At 43.9% G+C, this 19,285-nt stretch overlaps 1 protein-coding gene across 1 annotated transcript in view; it reads left to right on the forward strand.

Moving 5' to 3' along the window:
- Positions 1 to 10,048: 10,048 nt before the first annotated feature.
- FBXL14 (F-box and leucine rich repeat protein 14) overlaps positions 10,049 to 19,285 on the forward strand; it is a 12,006-nt gene continuing 2,769 nt past the window's right edge. The window contains exon 1 of the mRNA XM_026863518.1: positions 10,049 to 10,102. Within this exon, the coding sequence (XP_026719319.1) occupies positions 10,049 to 10,102 (54 nt within the window). The remainder of the gene's footprint in view (positions 10,103 to 19,285) is intronic.

The following is a 19,285-nucleotide window of genomic DNA, read 5'->3' on the forward strand; positions in this document are numbered from 1 at the left end:
GCGGGGGAGCCGGCGGCGAGCGCAGACGGGGCTGGCGCCGGAGCCTAACGGCTTTATGGGCCCGGGAGGTGGACAGCAGAAAAGCTTCGAAGGCTCCTCTGGTCCGAACACCCCTCTCCCTTCCCCACTCGACCCATCGGGAACCTCAGAGGCAGGGGGTAATCTGGCAGCTCCTCAACCCCTTCCCCTCCCAGACACCAGCAGAAAGCAAATGCGGGTGTCCTGGAACCCTGGGGGTACTTGGCACAAACGCTCCTCACACCCTGCATCCCTCACGCCGCAGGGAAACAGCCACCTGAGCACACCATCGCCGCTGCTGCTGCCGCCTCCATCTCTACACAGCCTCCCACCGTCCTGGCCCACCCTGCAACACACGGTCCCCACCTGTACGTCATGGGCAAATGTACTCCCCCTCACCGGGTCTGGCGTCCCCCTGCCCCTGCCCCTGCGGCAGTTCCCTTCATGCAGGTGGCACATACGGTTCCCCCCAGGTTGTGGCCACAGAGTATGTGGCCCAAGGCCTGCAAGAACCCAGCCTTTCACTCTGTCTGCCTCACGAGCAGCGCCCGAGACATGAATCACCAGACTCGGCAGCTCAGACCACTGAAGTATATTTTTTATCGAATTCCTTGCACCCGCCACGGTGGACTTGCTGTGTTTGTTTGCAGCACGCTTCACTTCCTCCCCCATCCAGATGTGCTGTACCTGCAGCTGGCTGCCCATCTCACCTGGCAGGCAGATGTGGGGCTGCAAGTGCCAGAATTAGCCTCAGGACAAAAAAGCCTTGTGTGACCCAGAACCTGGGCGGGAGGGGAGTTTTACTGCTTGGGCACAGCGGGATCCATGTCTGAAGAAAACAGGGTGAACTTTATTCACATCTTCTATATCCTCCCTTTTCCTCCCACAGCCCCGAGCGTGACGGAGGGACAGCGAGGTGTATGCGTGTGTAGCCACGCATACATGTTTTGGGTCTGTTTCTATAGGGAATAGACAGAATGGAAAGTTTATCTCCAGGAGTCTGGGGAGGAAGGAAGTTGTGTATGGATGAATGGCTTTTCCATGACAAACAATGAGTCTGCACAGACACGGTGTGATGTCACCTCAAGAATTTCCAAGCCAGCCTCAGATACAGAAAACCTTCTCACTGGCAGAGATGAGAGAGTCCCACCTTCCCATCTCACCACAGCCAGAAGTAAGAACTAGGGCAGGGAAAAAAAAAGGCCCTCACTGTCTCACACATGCACACAAGGCATGTAAATAGATGACATGATGGGAGAGGTGCATCTCCAAGCTTCGCCCTCACCAAACCTACTCGTAGATTCTGAGAAAGGAGTAAACCACGGTGGCTTGGTGCCTCTCCCAGCCAGGAATGTGAGACAGCACCAGCCAATGAGGCACTTCCACAAATACAGGTGATGTCAATGTCCATGTTCGTGTGAGCTTCCTTGAGCACACGTGCGCAGCCACAGCACTCCACAGGGCAACGGGGATGTACCACCACGCAGTGCTGGACTGGTGGTCCACCGCTGGCACTGTGGTCTGGTGCAAACAAAAACCTTTCCAGCTGGTAAAGCCTGGGAGTATTAATATTTGAAGGCAGTCAATGATTAATAACAGCAAAGTGTTGTGAATACTGCTAGTAGCAACCCAACCACCAACTAACACAAGCAAGGCAACGATCTTATTTTGAAACATGAGACATAAAAATTGCCATATAGGGTAAGATCGCTTATCTGGCCAACCTAATATCCTGTCAAAGGCAGCAACTAAAGGGGATGCTTCATCAGGAAAGGTCTGAAACTCTGAATTCTACCTAAACTCTGCTGCTGGCAAAAGCGACTGCCATAAAGTTAAGATGTCAGTTATGGAAGTGAGTACTTTTTAAGGTGCTGGTAATAATTTCTTCACTAGCTGTGTTTATGACTTCAGATAAAGCAGTAATAGCAGGTGAGGCATTGTTGGAGGGATTTAGCCTCAGCCAGCAACTTCCAGACCGAAAGCTGCAAAGCACTTGGCTGGTTGTTTGAAGAACACCGTCTATCCCTCTTCCTTGTGTCTGTTTCTACTTGTCACCAAAATACTGAAAGCGAGCTTTCAATTTTGTAAATAAAAAACTTGGGTTATTTTTCAAGCCCAACTGCAGGCATGGTTCAAACGACTTTGGCGAGTTTGTTTGCCAAAGCAGAGCTGGGTGGGAGAAGTCAGTGACATTTTCTGAGGATGAGAGGTGGAGCAAAGTGGGGCTGCTGGTGGGCTGGGATGAACGGAGTTAGTGAAGCATCAGGTAAAAGAGGGAGGTAAGAAGCGGCCAGTAGGTAATCCTGGACGACCAACTGGGATGCTGGCAGGGTCATCAGGACTTTGGGTGTTCAGGTGAAAGAGGCTACTGAGCAGGATTTTGGGGTGGCTCCACACATGTGACATGAGGGGGGTCACTATGCTAACAGGTATTGGGAAGGCCCTGGAGAAAGCTGATCTCACCTGCCTTTCTGTTCCCTGGCTAACTCCTGTCTCAGATCCATGAGAGCCCAACCTCACCCCAAGCAGACCACCTCTCCTGGCCATCATCCCTTTCTCACTCCCAACCACCCAAGTGACTCCCACTTTTAGCCCAAACCATCCCTCCCCTGCAGCAGTCCTCTCACACCAATTCACACCACTTCTGCTACATCAGGGGAAGAAGAGACCTCCAAAACCAGGGGTTGCTCTTTCTTCTACTGAAAAAGGCCCCATCCCAGCCCTTCCAGTCGGCCTGGGTCACTCAAACAGCAGTAGTGAACCCACACTGTGCGCAAGCACTGCAGGTCCCATGCTTGCACCCAGACCACTGAGGATCACCTGGGCCAAATAGGGAGATGTTGCCTGAAAATGGGACATGAATCTCAACCCTCAGATTAAAGGTCTAATGCTCCCTTCTTAAGAGGAAAGAGCAGCGGCAGCAAGCCTGTGTCTTCGTAAGGCCTTGGCATTCTGCTGCATTCAACAGTCTGCTGCCCTAGGCAACTGTCTACTGTGTTGCCTGGCTGACTAAAATTAGTACCTGGTTTGCCTTTGTTCGGTTTTCAGAAGAGACAACTGTGCACGAAGCACAAATTTACACATTGAGTTTCCAAAATCACAGCGGAGCAACTAGAGAGCTATCACCACTTTCCCAATACTGTCCCTGCTGTGTTTGCTGGAGGGAAGCTGCAAGACTCCAAGAAGGGGAGATCATGTCCATGAGATCATTTGCAAAGATTTGGCAGACTGTAAAAAAAAATTGAACCCTGGCTGGAAGACAGCCCTGACAAATGAGAAAAGAAGAGTTACTCATGCAAATTTCTTGTCCTACCCTTATTGTTTTTCAAAAATTTGGGATGTCCCCAAGTGTGACACAGATCTTTATCAAGTGCTATAAGGAATGCTGAAAGAAAACATAGGTCTCTTTCCACATAACTCCAGTGATTCTCATTTCTGCAACTTGTCTGGTTTCTGCTGGACTGGGGAGAACTGGACATACATGCTGCCTGTAATGATCAAGAACTTCTTTCAAGTTCCTGTTTATTCTTGCAACTTGACTGTAGTTCAATGTTTGTTTTTAATGCCTTGCAACGTCCAGTGCATCCAGAAACTTTTATTGCTCTCTCTGACATAAGACACTTACTCAAGACAGGAAAAACACTCACTGAAGTAGAGTCTTCTCTAATTAAGGAGCCAGTAAAGATGCATTGCATGTGAAGGAGGGTTTACATGTGCTGCTTGAAAGGGAATCCCTGCCCTGTGGTTCTGTGCCAGGGACCTTCTGGTTGACAGCACCAAGGGATGTACTGTAATGTCCTGCTATACTTCTGCTTCTGGCAGCCGGGCTTGGTTTTAACCACACTTGTTACTATGACTTCAGGAATTTCATTAAAGTCACATACTTGTCCATTCAGCTGAACCAGTTTTAGAAGGAATGTAAAAGAAAAGAAAGACAGAAAGAAAGAAGGAAAGAAGGAAAGAAGGAAAGAAGGAAAGAAGGAAAGAAGGAAAGAAGGAAAGAAAGAAAGAAAAAAAAGAAAGAAAGAAAGAAAGAAAGAAAGAAAGAAAGAAAGAAAGAAAGAAAGAAAGAAAGAAAGAAAGAAAGAAAGAAAGAAAGAAAGAAAGAAACCCTTGAAGTTAAAATTCTGCCTTCACACAGAAACCTAAATCACCTTTTGTTTCATCACCTCAGAACTCATTTGGTCCTGTGCTGCTCCCCTGCTGCCATCCTCTCCCTTTCTCAGCACCGTACCACCATGTTGCTGTACTGGTGTCAGCTTTCCCAGATCTAAATGTGTTATTTTACTGGTATTGTGATTATTACTTAAACAGCAACTGGCTCTACCTCCATAGGTCCAGATCCAGTCAGAGCGTTAGAGATGTAATTAGAACTTCTCAAAGTATCTCAGCACATTAGTCCTTCATGTCTTCCTCTTGTCTTGACATTACCTTGCCTCGTTGAGTTGTTACACAATGTCTGTCTCCACTGGAAGGGCAGATTACTCCTGTTTATGTCCTGCTTGTTTCTTTTGGTACTTACAGACTCAGTTTTATCTCACGATGTGCTCATGTGCTACCTTTTTCTGCATCTCATCACCTGTCACCCCTGCTGACAGATCCAGATTTCCTTTCACCACTACCTTGCTCTTTCATTTTTCCATGACTTTCCTGGACAATGACATCTAGTCTCACTGTCACCAGGGCATGTAGCACAACAAATTCCAAGATATACCTGCCAGTCTCAGCAGACCCAGTGACAGCTGTCCCTAAAGTGCCTCACCAAGGAGAGCAAGAATGGAGGAAGGTTGCAAGTAAAGCATAAGTATTAGAGAACAAAAGAGGCCAGATACTAAATATTTTCACCATTTAAAACCAGAATAGGTATAAAGGATAGTGATTCTATGAACAGCTTCACATTAGTGAAAGATACAGAATAAAGCCTTATGAACATTGTCATGCATGCCACAGTATTTCACATGACAGGAGCTTACCTGGAGCAAGACCACCTCATCTGCTACAAAAAAACAGAGCAAGCTACAAAGACAAACCAGGACATGAGCCTCCTCCCTCTCAAGGTGATTTAGTGGTAGTTGTACTCTTACAGCAGATTAAATCCCAGCGTTGAGCCAAGCTGGTCCTCTGAGACCAGTACCAGAAAGAAAAGTACAAGAGACTCAGCACAACCTGTGGAGCACCTGCAAAAGCTGCACGTGCTGAAACAAAATCCATTTCAATTTTTCAAAATCAGGAAGGAAGCAACATAGATCCATCCCTGCAGATATGTTGATCCCTGGAAACTCTCCATATTTACAAAATTCCCAAGGACAGATCCAGGCCATCCAGTTCCCTTTTCCAAGAGAACTCTATTTGCATTGCTGAGAGCCGGAGACCTAAACCAGGACATGTCTGACCCAAAATTTGCACTTCTTGTTCCCACAACTGGAATACCAGGGTTTCTGGGTCTGCAGCAAATCATCCGTAATCACAAACTGAAACCTTCTCAGTGATCTTTATTTGTATGGGCAAGCCCTATAAGAAATTAGGCCAGCTCCACTATGTGCAGTCATGATCTAACAAATAACTAAATGCATATATTTGAAAAAAGTACCAAGCATTATCCTCTGCTGACCATTCAGTGGCTTATTTAACATGCTCACAGTATCACAGCTTACTTGCCAAACAGACACCCCATCTCCTTAATTTCTTCAGAAATTGTTCCCCAGACCCCCTCGAATAAGCCACAGGAGGTCAGGTTGAAACACAAGCCCGGGCAGGGTCAGGAAGCCCACACTGCTGCTCCAACATCACAGGAATGAAAGACTCCAACACTTAAGACCATCTAGCCAACACCTTTCCCAAGTGTTAAGTTTACATGGAGGATTAACCATCCTAGAAGGGAATAAGGCACAAGGAAAGTGAAAAGAAGAAAGTACATCCCTCTTTTATTTGTTTTCCAGGGGCCAACCCTGGGAGCTGTTTTGTTACCTGCCATAGCTGACCGCGGCACAGACCCCTCTAGCAGGAGGGCAGCTCTCATTCTGCTAGGGAGCTGATGCTGGCTACAGTGGTTGCATGAGAACTCTGGACTCAGATTATGGTGGTTATTACAAGCACGTACGAGCATGTCAGCCCTCCTTGAAGATTAGGAAGGATAAGAGGACAAAGTTCTTTGACAGTATGAGCAAGGAGGCAGTGAAAGGCAATCCAAGTCAAAGCAACTTCCCTGCAGAGATTTCAGAGCTGGCCAGGGAATGGAAACAGCTGGATGAGTTTAAGTGTTTTCTTCCTTACTCTGATCTTGCAAGGCATGGAGCACCCTTCAACCTCCCTAAAGGAGTGTCTAGCTCCCCCCATCCCACCGGCTGTCATCCCAAACCAAGAAGATTTATGTCTGCATCTCACAGGCCTGGACCTCATTTTTGCTCCGAGTATATATTCCTTTTAGTTTGTTCCATACTCTGTAATAATTACATCAACTGGCAAAGAAACTCAAATATTTAAAATACAGTTAAGCTGCGGCTGCAGTGGTTCTTAGCTCTCCAGGAGTGAATGACCAGGGGAAACAGAGAGATGCATGGTTACTGCTTTGTCTTGGACATTCAACACATTGGTGTAGGTCACAGGGACTGGAGTTAGACTGACTTGGATCAATAGCCTCCCGTCAGTTAAATCATTGCCAGCAAAGCTTGATATGTACATTTCCAAAGGAAATAGTAAGCCATGGAATAAATTCAAATTTAATTTAATTTCTCTCCTTCAAAGATGTTCTTATAAAGTCCAGTTTAATGAAAATAACGTTAATGAACAGCTCTTCCTCCACTCTAGAATTGCAAAGCAAGCACATACACCCCATACATTAGACTCCACAACTCTAACTCTATTTTCCCCTTACCTTACAGAAAGGGAAAGAGAAGTGCAGGAAGGGCTAAGTAACGGGTTCAAAACAGTAAATCTGTGGTGCAGATTTACCTCCATTCAGCAAAGCATTAAACCAGATGCTTGAAAGTAAGCATACACCTACCCATTTTTGCTGAATCAGGATCAAAATTAAAATCTGCTTTCTTTTTCCATTCTTTCGACCACCAGATACTTCTGCCATCAATTAAATGTTGTTCCTGCTCAAATAAAGCGAATTCAAAGTGCAAGTAATAACCAAAGCATTTGGGAAAAATGCCCCAGTGTATCAAGTGTTATCATCTACATAGTTATCACAGGTAGTTTCCAAACTAAAGAAAAAACATTCTCCAAGCACGCTTATTACATTTTAATATATATATTAATATATATAGAAAAGTCTGAAAAACTATAAATAAAGCCCTGTCTATATCAGAAGATTACACCGATTTAACCAATTTCAGACCTTATCTTCTATACTGTCACACTTCAATGAAGGAATTTCCTGTTAATTCTGGATACAACAGATTAAAGCAAAACCTGTTCAAACTGTCTGGGGAATAGACTGCATGTAAATTTGTACCAGAAAGATCATTTTATATCTCACCTTTATTCTACCACTAACCACATATGTGCAATTCTAACTGCAGAAAATAAAGTATCCTATATTAGATCGTTTGTAAAATGCTATTATAACATTATTACCTGTGTAAATAGTTTCCAGATACAAATTTTCAGCAAAATGTGCATTCATGCAAACCTAATCTGAGTTGTATCAGTGTATCAGTGTTGTATATGTTAGTTACCCTTTAAACAAAAAGCAAAGCCTTCAAAATCAAGATCTGTACTGATTTAACTAGACTGTTCAGTTAAATCACTGCATTTTTTTCTTTTTAAGTAGATAGAGTCTAATATTAGGAACAAGGGGTTGTGCCTCTTTTCAGTGACACATCATATGATCCCATATATAAACTCAGTGAGCATCTTGAAAGCTGTAATTTATTTGGAGTTCCTACTCTGTCTGGCATCTCACCATGCAGAAAGCTGTGACTCTTTTTCTCTAAATTTCCAGTCTAAATTTATTCATGGCGAGCTCATGTCCATTTGTTCATGTGCCAGCTTGTCCCTTAAAGCTCAGGATGCCAAACCTGAGGCCAGAGTCTGACAGTATGGTTCTGCTGGCAGCATTACCAGGGTAATAAAGACCTCTCTCCCACCCCATGGGCTCATCCCAGCCCTGTGCTGCAGGACACTGCTCTTTACAGTTGCAGTCCCATGATAATATAAGCGTTTAAAAAGATGATATGAGGACTTGAAAAGATTCAAAATTAAACTTACAAAAAGAAAAGAATGCGTTTATTTAACTGCCTGAACTGGTTCACGTGGGAATCAGAAGTGCGGCAGAGCAGGGCAAGAATGTACTGCTGGAGGGGGGGTTGAGCCACCTCCACCTGAGTTCACTTTGCATGGAAACGCACCAACACTTCAAGAAAAGTTGTATTCCTGGAAGATTTTTTGATTGTGGATCCATTCCCTGACCGATTTCACAGCTCACTGCCACAGGTTGAGGGCACAGCTACTCAGAGGGTGAACATCAGCTTCTTGGGCAGGAACTACTTACAGCCATATTGCTGCCAAAGCCCCTGTGTTATCAGGGCAAAGTCTGAAGTGCGAGAACACAGTAGTAAAAAAAAAAAAAAAAAAGTAATTTAAATCTAAGTTTTAAAAAATTAGTAAGAAAGCATTAATTTGAAAGATGCTGCTGTGTAAAATTACCTGCTTTGGAACAGATGAGTTTTCCAGTTATAGCAATTAGTATTTGCTGCTTTGTAAATCCTTCTCTGAGCAGAAAGAAAAAAGAACTGAAAAAGTAAGTAAAATTGCTAGTGCACTTTTATTCCTTTTCAATAACTTTGAATTTGACTCAGTTTTCAAAGCATATTATATGGATATTTTAACTGCCAAAGCTATCCAAAAGCTTTCCAAAAAAAGCTATGCTTTTTTCCTGCTTCTCTCCTCAACATGAACTGTAATGTGACATTTTTGCTACAGTAGTACAGACACTAGAATAGCACCCATCTTCTCCTCCCACATCTCTGCTTGCCCAGCAGGACTAACAAAAGTCAAAACTTGCTTTACACCAACACAGCCAGTTCAAGTTGTCACCAGATGGGCTTTCCACCCATCATGAGGTTTTCTGAGCACAACCTGCACTCCACTGGTGGGGACTTTATCCTCCAAAGAGCTCAGCCCACACCTAGGCTACAAAACAAGGAAACAGATTTCAGAGGTGCCTGTGGAAAACTGCACTTTTCCTTTCCTGCTTTTGACATGAAGCATGTTGTAACCACCAGAGGCATAACTCCAAGGGGTTAAATTATCTGGGAAGTGTAGGTGATTATCTAACACCTCATCTACTCAGAAAGTAGTGTACAAACCCATGAATGATGGACACCTGAGAATTTGGCCTTAAACTGTTCTGAGAGCCCAGTTGGAAGTATCCACATTTTGCAGCCCTTCAAATACAGCTTTAAAAGTCACCGTTCCCACAGCAGGTGCAGCTGGGCTGGATAAGGGTACCCGACTCAGATTATTATAATTCTGCAAATTTCAGAAAGGCATTTGGATATTTTGACTTCTAATGCCAGCCAGTTTTTCAATCCAATTTGCTACCAAGAGCTGAGGGAGGGCAGGATTACTTCTTTTGATGCAATGTGGGTTGATGTCATATTTGACTGATAACACACTTACAGTGTCACATGGCATGAGATTGTCACCAGGTCTCAGAATCACACCTGAAGAAGGAAACAACTACTGAGTGATTCTCATTCCTGGTGAAAATTCAGGTATGTATATGATTATGTGCCAATTTATCAGAAGGAAGAGTGTTTTCCTTATTAAAGGTCCTCAGAAACAACCAAATCTTGACAGATGGAGGCTAAAATCCTCTCCTGTGGATAAACTTTACTCTGAGCACAAAGTGGACATCAGGTCAGATCCCCTGCAGGGACAGCCTGCCTCCCCTTTCCCAGTCACACTGAGGTTGCATCAAACCTTTATGTTAATGGTACTCTCTGGCCATATAATGCGCGGCACTTAATTGCACAGCACTGACATTTCCAGCGAGGAGCACGTACAGAGCCGACGATTTGGCATGAACAGTCGTCGCCACGGTGACTTCGTCTGGAGCTCTGCTGATCTGGGCAAGGTGGGGATGTGACCCTGTGTCTGGTGACTACAGCAAGGGCTCAGGTCAGGACCTTGTCTTCCCAGCACTGCTGCTGATTTGCTTATCCATCTTGTTTTGGTTATAACTAACTGAGACTCTAAAATTCATTTTTTTCATCTGCCAGGGGGAGGTAAATTTGTTTTAGGACCTGTATCGTGATCTTGCCTGTGGATGCTGTGATATGTTACAGGCTCTAATGCATTTAAAGATCCTTCAGTGAAAACATGTAAATACAGTTGTTACTAAGTCCATGTTTACAGTAATACCTCAGGCAGAACTTACCAAACACAAAAGAACAGTCTATAGGAGACAGCTTTTTTCAAAAAAAGAAATTTGTTTATTCTTCCCTTGAAGCTAAAGGGAAACCATGTACCCAGTGGGTTAAGTTCTTCCAACTGGCACTCACACAGAGAAAATTAAAATGATCTATTTTGTACTACCATCCAAAAGGGCATTTACACTACCGGAGATTTCTTCCCCATTATCTTGAACGCATTTATTCTCTCTGACAGTATGTTACTGAACATGTTGACAAGACAGTACCGGGGAATTTCTGGAGGGGGAACAGCTGTACATATGGAATGGAATCTTGGCTTTTTTGGACAAAGTTCTTGCAGAAAAAAAAAAAAAAAAAGTGTTTGTCCTGCAAAAATCAGTGTATTTGTGGAGAAGGTAAGGATTGCTCATCTTGGAGTTGCGGGAAGCATGCTGTGTTGCATGGAGGGGTTACATGTGTGGTGTCTTCCCCACTTGCTTGCAGGTACGAACCACAGAAAGCTGGTGCATGAGGATATATGCAACCATCCCTGCAGTGAGCAAGGTGTAGGAGGAGAGAAGAAACTGCCTGAGCCTCTATATTGCAGGGAAAGCAAGAAAACCTATTAAGGATTTATGCTGTTCCAGCAAAATGACTTCCTCACTTGAAGCAGAAGCCAGTTTTTTCATTGTCTTTACTTTACTCATGCTGACAGCATGCAGTTCTTTGGTCAAGCCCAGTGACGGTTTTGTACTGAGAAATTCATCACTAGGAAACAGGCTGTGAAGCCTCCTAGCTTCTATTCCTGCTCTCGGTCACAATTTCAGTTGCCTCTGAGATGTATTTCCAAGACTTTGCATGAACAGTCCTCATATTGCTGAACACTCATAGTGTGAAAGCAGTTATTTATTACATGAATGGATTTAAAAATATAGTGACATGCACATTCAAAAATATGTTCTAGAGAAGGCATGCATGGGAGATGTCTGAGAAGACATTTGTGCACGGTATGTAATAATTCTAATATGTTTTCATTTACACAGTATTTCCTCCACACACAAGGGAATATAACAAAATGTAACTAAACCCACATATCCTTACAAATAAAGGGAGAGAGGGTGTTTCATACAAAGGTTAAACAAAAAAATCTGTTTAATGTCACTTTGGGGATTAGAGGAACTGGAGTAAAACAAACATCCAACACAAACTTTGAGGGGTTGCTTCAGGAAAAGCACGTGTGTGAGTGTGTGCCATCACATCTGCATATTCAATATGTCTTGCTGGGACAGCTCAGGGAAAATAGGAAGCTGGAAATTTTCAGTGTGGGAATTAGATGGAAGAATGTGAACCATTCTAAACAAAACACAGTGAAGTTGCCAGCTGACTTGCTAAAATGCCAGTGCTCTCTAGGATCCCTTGAAATGGAGCTGAGGACTGGCCTTGCTGTTCAGGCAGCGGGTAGGGAGCCAGGAGATCTGGGCTGTATTCCTGGCCCTGCAACAAACCCAGCATGTGACGCTGGAAAGTCATTCAGCCCTAAGTTTCCAAAAACTGATTTCATGCCTATACTTCTGGGCACCTAGTGAGAGACAGCGTGTGCCCAAACATCCAGGATTTCAAACAAGTTAAGCAGCAGGTACTAACTTCCCATCTGTGAAGAAGATACATTTTGGAGCTCAGTTTCATCACAGAGGCAATGGGACTAAAACCCTGCGAAGCAACCTGAAATGCTACAAAGCTGCAGGTATTACATCATTACATAGACCTCTCATTTTGCCAAATGAGAGGTGCTATGGATATGCAAAGGAGTATTATTTAGTTGCCTGTTGTTTCCCATGTCCTGGCAGCCATTGCCATTCTATAAATATTTTCACAGGTTTCGATACCTCTGATACATTTCAATACATTGTGTTTGCTGCTTCAGGGCATTAAAGAATAGTCTTCTTACCAATGGATTCACTGTTCCAAAAGGAACATAAAGAATACAGACTGGGATTGCTGGCAAAAAGTGTGGAACAACAACACCGACAAGACTAGGAAAATACTCGATCTCAGAGGTGAAATAGTGGAAAGAGGCTTTTCCACATAGTTTAGTCAGCATGTATGCTGGGAGGAAAAAAGGAGTAAAAGCAGTATTTCTATCTTATGTTTTCTTATGCACACACATTAAAAAAAAAAAAAAATTTGGAACCATTTGGATTAAATAAATTTGTGTTCTCATTGTACATGACAGGGTCTGGTCACATAGAATACTGATGTACATTATACTGTAGGCAAAGGATTACTGTTTTTTTTTTTTTTTTTTCTGAATGGTGTAGAAACAAGTTGAAAGAACTAGTGTAAAGCACAGATCTTGTTTTACCCATTTATACTTCCACCTCCAACATGATGAACTCTGTACTGTCTTCCTACCCTGTTTGCGTCTGCCCTTAATTTTATCCCCACATTTTCAGAGAGGATTTTCAAGATTTTTGCCAAGCACAGGTATATAACAAGTGTTGGTGAGTTTAGCAGTCTGAATGAGGTTTTAGAGTGTCCACATGTGCCCAAGAACAGAAATAAGAACAAAAGCAGTTTCTGAAAGGTACCTCCTTTTGCCTCCACTTCTCTTTGCATCCATTGGAGTTGCAGCAGATAATGTTCAGAAAATCTGGGTATTTAGCACCAACTGTTTTTGAGGTTACTTTTAAGAACAAGATGTTAAAGTAACCCTTCTTTGGCCAGAACCAACGCAAATCCTCCATTAAATACAAAATCGTAATTTTTATCTTTATCCTGCCTTCTATGTAAAACTGTACTTTGTAACTGTCACCTGCAGCTTGTGCTGGGCCCTAACTGTGACTGATTTTCACAGCATGTTTTCAAAACAGTACCACCCTATTTTTCAGTTTTCCTCCAAGAACTTACTTCGGAGCCGAAGCTCGTAGGGCAGGTGACATAACTTTGCTCAATTCTAGTGAGCTGCCAATTTTAGAATGCTATTTACTACCTGAAAATGTGCTGGTGGCCACAGTCCAGAGAGGGAGGAATTAATAAAGTAACACTGCAGTAATCCATGGGTACAAAAATCCTGTGTTTTAAAAACCACACAGCTACATCTGTACATTCCCTGGGCTAAGCTTACCTTCTTGTGAGGTTACCTCTAACTCTTGTTATAGCAATAATATATGAATTACCTGTCCCCAGAGCTCAATCCTGGGGCTCCTGGCAAGGTTCAGCTGAAGGACAAGTGCAGGTACTGTTGCCTCTTCTTCCTTGGAGCTTCTGACACAGAGGACAGCAAGAAGCTTCCCTGATAGCCAAATAACCCTAACTTGCAAGCAGGCCAGCATTGCTACATCTGCCCCGACTGCGTGGAAACCTTCAGTAGAGGGGAGGCTGCACCCGCTCTTCTCCAACCACAGCCAAAGGCGAAGAACATCTCCTCCGTCCCAGGCTGAATATGCTGGCTGTCAGCAGAGCTACATGCACAAAAGTGTCCTGATGTCTCTACTGAGTTTTGGACTAAACAGCTAAACAACTAAAACAGAGGAAGATTTCACAAACCTGCTGCTGTAACAGGTACCACACAGCATGTTGGACACACATGTTACTGCTGTGACTGCAGGGACTGCCCCTTTTAGATCGAGCTGTACAAGTCTCAGAGTTCAATCCCCAGGAATGGCTTATGAAAGCAATTACTACCTGAAAGGTCTCTTTGTTTTTGTGCCACTGCTTTTAATAATAATGTTTACATCAGGCATTTTCTGCCATCTCGATCTTCTTTGGTACTGCTAATAAATAAATGACAAACCCCAACACTTAAAATAGCACCTAATGCAATGAACTGCAAGCGCTGAGGTTTGAGATTTTACATCCTGCCCTCCCAGTACACTCTCCCTTTGGTGATTTTAACCATTGAGTACTGAGCTTCATATAAGCCACAAAGGGTGTCACATGCATGGTGGAGCCAGAGAATCGCCTGTGGCCAGAGGCCAAGGTCCCTGGCTCTAATCACCAGACAGTCCTGTCCCACAAGAGCGGACGAGACATACATAATATGTACACAGCATCAAGTGCAGTTGCCTGGACCATAATATAAGTGATCCTTTAATTTGTGTTTGGTTCAATCTATTACAGCAGCAACAGTCGCTGGCCAATTTAATGGCAAAACTGGGAATATAATCCAGACCTCCCATGCTTCACATCCTCTGACCATTCCTCCTTTTATCAACGTAGTTATGTTCTTGTCAGCTATTGACTGACAAATAAAACAAAACCTGAAGAAAATACCCAAATCCCAAAGGCTCAGATTTAGAGCTAGAGCCTGCACTGAGACAGCAGCTCTGAATTTCACCCAGCACCTAACCGCATCTTCACAGTATGCTGTATTTTGAATAAGCCACCCTCAACACCAGGAAACACACAACAGATCAGAATTACTTTGTGCGGGAGGAACCACATAATCCTAAAATACAGTCTCATGTAGCACCTATTAGAGACATGATACTGGCAAAGTACAGGAAAACCACCAGTTTTTAAGGGAAGTTCCATAGTGACCAAAGCTTCACAACAAAGCTCTGCATGCAGGAGGATCCTAATGTTACAATTCCCAAATAACCCACTGATTAATTACATTTTCTTTATAATCTCTGGTGAAAAAAAAGGATCATGACCAGCATGAATCCCAAAGGGAATCCTATCACTTAACAGCCCTATCCTGATTTGTGTATGTGTATTCTTCCTACACATCAGTGTTTAACTCTTAATAGAGACCTTTGTCATGTAATTACTGGTTGCATTCACAGCAGAGTTCTAGGGGATCATTTTTGCTTCATGTTCAAGAAAGGAAAGGAACCTTTAAAACACCTCAACACAGCTTCTCTGGCACCTTGCTAAGAACAGAAAAGCTCTACAGTAGACGTCAGGAGTCCACTCAGCATGAAACGCTGATGAGCACTAAGTTCTCTCCATGACAAGCTGGCACTCTCATTTTGCTGAGCCATGCCAGAAGATGATGGCTTAAGTGTCAGCAATGCAAAAAGACCATTCTGGTCTCATTTATACACAAAAAACATTCCCCAAACTGGCTTTTAAGAAGTCCCACTAAACCAACTTTAAACCCAGTTTAAGACCAGGCTTAGCTGACTTTTTATGGACACACTTCAAATCTGATGAAGGAGATCTGGAAGCCAATTTGTGAAGGACAACTGCAGCCCTCTGGAGCATGACTGACATTAGAATTTTAATCAGTCCCAAACCAGCATTAGTCAGTTGCATTTTTTGGAGGGGAGAAATTTCCCCACTGTAACTTAGATTGTGGTGAAACTCTTTAAACTGAAAAGTAATGTAGTGGTGGGCTGGACAAAAGGACTGAAAACCCAACATTAGCCAGTCACAGGAAATTAGCTAACAGACTGTATCAGGCTACACCCCAAACACTACCAGCCTGCAGCCTCTGCAACAGACGAGGCAGGCTGAGGCCATCCATGCCTTGTTTTTTCTGAGGGTGGGAAGTAAAACACCACCATTTAAAATGAAAGCCTACTCCTCCAGTGCTGTCTGCATGAACAAGGACCTCACTGGGCTCCTACCTGCCTAACAGCCCTTTGATCATTGTAGCTGTACCGAGAGGAGCACATGAATCGGAGCTGCCTGTTTTCTCTGCTCCCTCGGATGAAGCTGCCTCTCGTCCCTCAAGCCCTGGGATGTAGGACAGTGCAGTCAGGTGGGGCAACGGGAGCAATTAGCGACCGCAGGGCATGGGAGAAGGCCGTTCCTCAAGGAGCCAGTTCAGGGAAAGGAGCACGATTAGCTAGGCAAGGCAGAGAAATCTGTTACTTTATGAATTAATTTAAGGTTAAATAGGTCAAAAGAGAGAGAGTGAAGCGTTAGTGGACCACAGGCTTTATTGTTCAAGAGGTTTCGTGTCATTTCTATCCTGCAGTCCCAGGGGCCACTGCCCACAAGTAAGAAAAAGCCAAAGGCCAAGCAGGTTCCTGTGAGTAAATTCACAAGTTTAATGCAGAAAGCACAGGAGCAGCGTGGCAGAAGAAAAGGAAGGGTAAGGAAGGACTCTCTATTTGTTATCTCTTAAATGATTAATTGGAGCCAAAAGTTACCCTGCAAATTGAGAAGCAAAAGAAACAAGTAGGGATAGACTGAGATGGGAGATGCAGAAAGACCTGGTGGACGTTATGCCCAATCATGGAATAAAAGATCCTGGATAGACAATGGTGCAGCTTTATCAGCATGAATTACTTCTAATTGCAGAAGCCACAAGTGAGTTATGTGGATCCTCCTGAACCCCTGCCAAGCAAAGCTCTCCAGCCTCCACTGAACACCAGTGTAAATGTGGAAAAAAAAGAACGAAACATTTATCTGGCAAGTGCCTTCAAAAAGAGAAAGTGGCTGTTGGGAGCTGCTCAAGGGGCTGGAATGCTGGAGATGGTTCCAGGGGGATGGATCAGCCATCAGGGTGCATATGAGGCAGGCAGGGATTTTTAATAAAATGCAGTTTATTGCACACTGATTACCACCTCCCATTTATACCATATGACATCATGAAAAACATGGCACATTATTTCCTTACTCCTGGAAACACAGAATCAACTCAACAACCATGTGATAAACTGGCCCTTTTCATGCACTTTTACTTTGTCTTTCTAAACTTCTATTTCCAAACATCTGTCACCTAGATAAAGTGAGCAATAAACTACTGGAAAAATACTTTCTGTGCCCCCCCCCCCAACCAACACCACAGTAGATTAGGATTATGAGTCCAAATTCCAGGGCTGTTCCATTTAACGTGTAAATCTTAATTGTTCACAAGGAAGCGCAGACTCTTGAATTATGTAACGTGAGAAATGGAACTTCAGGGTCTCCAGAAAATGCATCATCTATTTCTAACCTTTGCTGGTTACACACAAAAGGTGTTACAGACACAACATGCTAAGACATAAATAAAAAAGTATTTCAGGTAAGCTTTTATGCCTTGGAGAGCACACCTCTTCCCGCTCCCCCTTAAACGTGGCTTGAAGTAAAAGGCTTAGAGAGAGGAAATACCACATTATTTCCATGGTAAGATTCTGCAGTCAAATTTGGGATAATACAGTAAAAGACTTCATTAGCACTCTTTCAGAATGACTTGTATAACTTGCTTGTAGTTTTGCCAGTTATGAGTAATGCAACAACCACTAAGATACACCAACACCACCTTTGTACCACATTTCCTTCTCATGTTGCCGGATGTCTACTGGACTCAGCCTTCTCATAAGTGATCCCACTGTCTTCAGCCAAGCAATCCTTGCCGAGGCAGGCCCACGCGGCCCACGAGACACCACACCTTTCACCTGCTCCTCACTTCACGGAAATTCTGCTTTTTGGTTGCAATGCTCTACAACTGGTCTGAGTCTGCAGTGCAGCTGTTCAGCAAAATCTATTCCCCCTAATAATTTTCCTATTAACCTAATGGTTAACCACCCCTCCCCCTGACAGCGCAAAGTAATAATGCTACAAAGATAAGTGGTGACACTGGGTAACTGGGTAACATCCTGGTAGTGTCTGAGTGGGGCTGCGGCTCCACAGTCACTAAAACCAGGTCTACACATTGTTGGATCACCCAGGAGTACAAATTTGGTCGGGATCAGGCCAAGGCACATGATCACACTTCTGCTGAATGAGCCAGAGCACACGATACGGAGCCAATGCCAATTTTATGCTGGCTATATGCCAGCCGCAGGGGTGCAGACGATACCTGATCTGGCTGGAGCTGTGTACAGTGATACCTGATCCAGCATAAAGTCTGCTAGTAAAAAGTTAACCTGTCAAAAACTTCTTGAATTAACTTGAGCAGGCAGAGCGAATGAATACCAGGTCAGCACTTCACATCATGCAGCCATCCCAGTTTTGAGCCAGTAATAGGACTTGTACTGCTGGCTTTTCTGAGTTGCCAAACCACAGCCGATAGTGATGCTTATATGCATGGGGATCTCATTGCAGAATCAGAGCCTCAGAGTCCTTCAACTTGTCTTGCCTCCAACTTAAAGAAAAAAGCAGAATGAAATGCAGACATTGAACCTCTAGGCAGTCAGAGTCCAATATAGAATCTGTATGTGAAGATGGAGCCACGAGCATTTCTGCAGCAGATAAATTTAGATGATGATTAAAATAGCGCCTATTCCTTCAGGTTAGTGAAAGGCTCAGTACAGCAAACACGCCAGTAACTAGGCTGATTTTTGTCATATTTTAGTAATCCAAACAGTATTAAAAATGCACCCTGTTGTGTTGAACAAATGTGAACTTTATATTTTTCTTTACAGCTCCTTGGCACAGAAGGACAGTCCTGCTCTTTTGAAACTGTTTTGAAAAGCCTTACCTGATCTCTGGTAGAACTTAACCCATTTTTAACACTGGTACAATACTGCCCAGTGTTGAAACATCCACAGTTACCATTACACGAGGCTACAGACATGTAAGAAACGTGGATTTCAAACATTCTTCCTTGCAATTGCTGGAAGACATTAGAAATTGCTTAGTGAGCCCTTCAACTATTTTCAGAGGTAGTTCAAGGAGACCATTATCTGAAAGCCACTTTCAGTTTTTCCATTTCCCATCACAGAGGCCCTAAAACAATCCACCTAGAAGTCTAAGCAACCTTGACAGTTACCCAAGTCTCCGACCTATTTGTAGCCACACTCCTATCGCTCCTGCATGGATGCCTAGACAGGCCGCTCCCAAATTTTGGTCCTCAGGGCCATCAGAGCGACGCAAGGCAGATCCCCGCAGATGGCCACAGCCCACTCTCCAAAGGCCAGTGGCGAGGCAGGCCCGGCTGTGCCCTTGCCGCCCTGGGCAACAGCGATTCTCGTCCTCCGTGCTTGCTTTTTCTCAGAATGGGGCTTGGTGAGCGTTTTCGGCCGAAAACG

Source organism: Athene cunicularia (assembly GCF_003259725.1).
Source record: "Athene cunicularia isolate RWA chromosome 1 unlocalized genomic scaffold, athCun1 chr1_part2, whole genome shotgun sequence".
In the NCBI taxonomy this organism is placed as follows: Eukaryota; Metazoa; Chordata; class Aves; order Strigiformes; family Strigidae; genus Athene; species Athene cunicularia.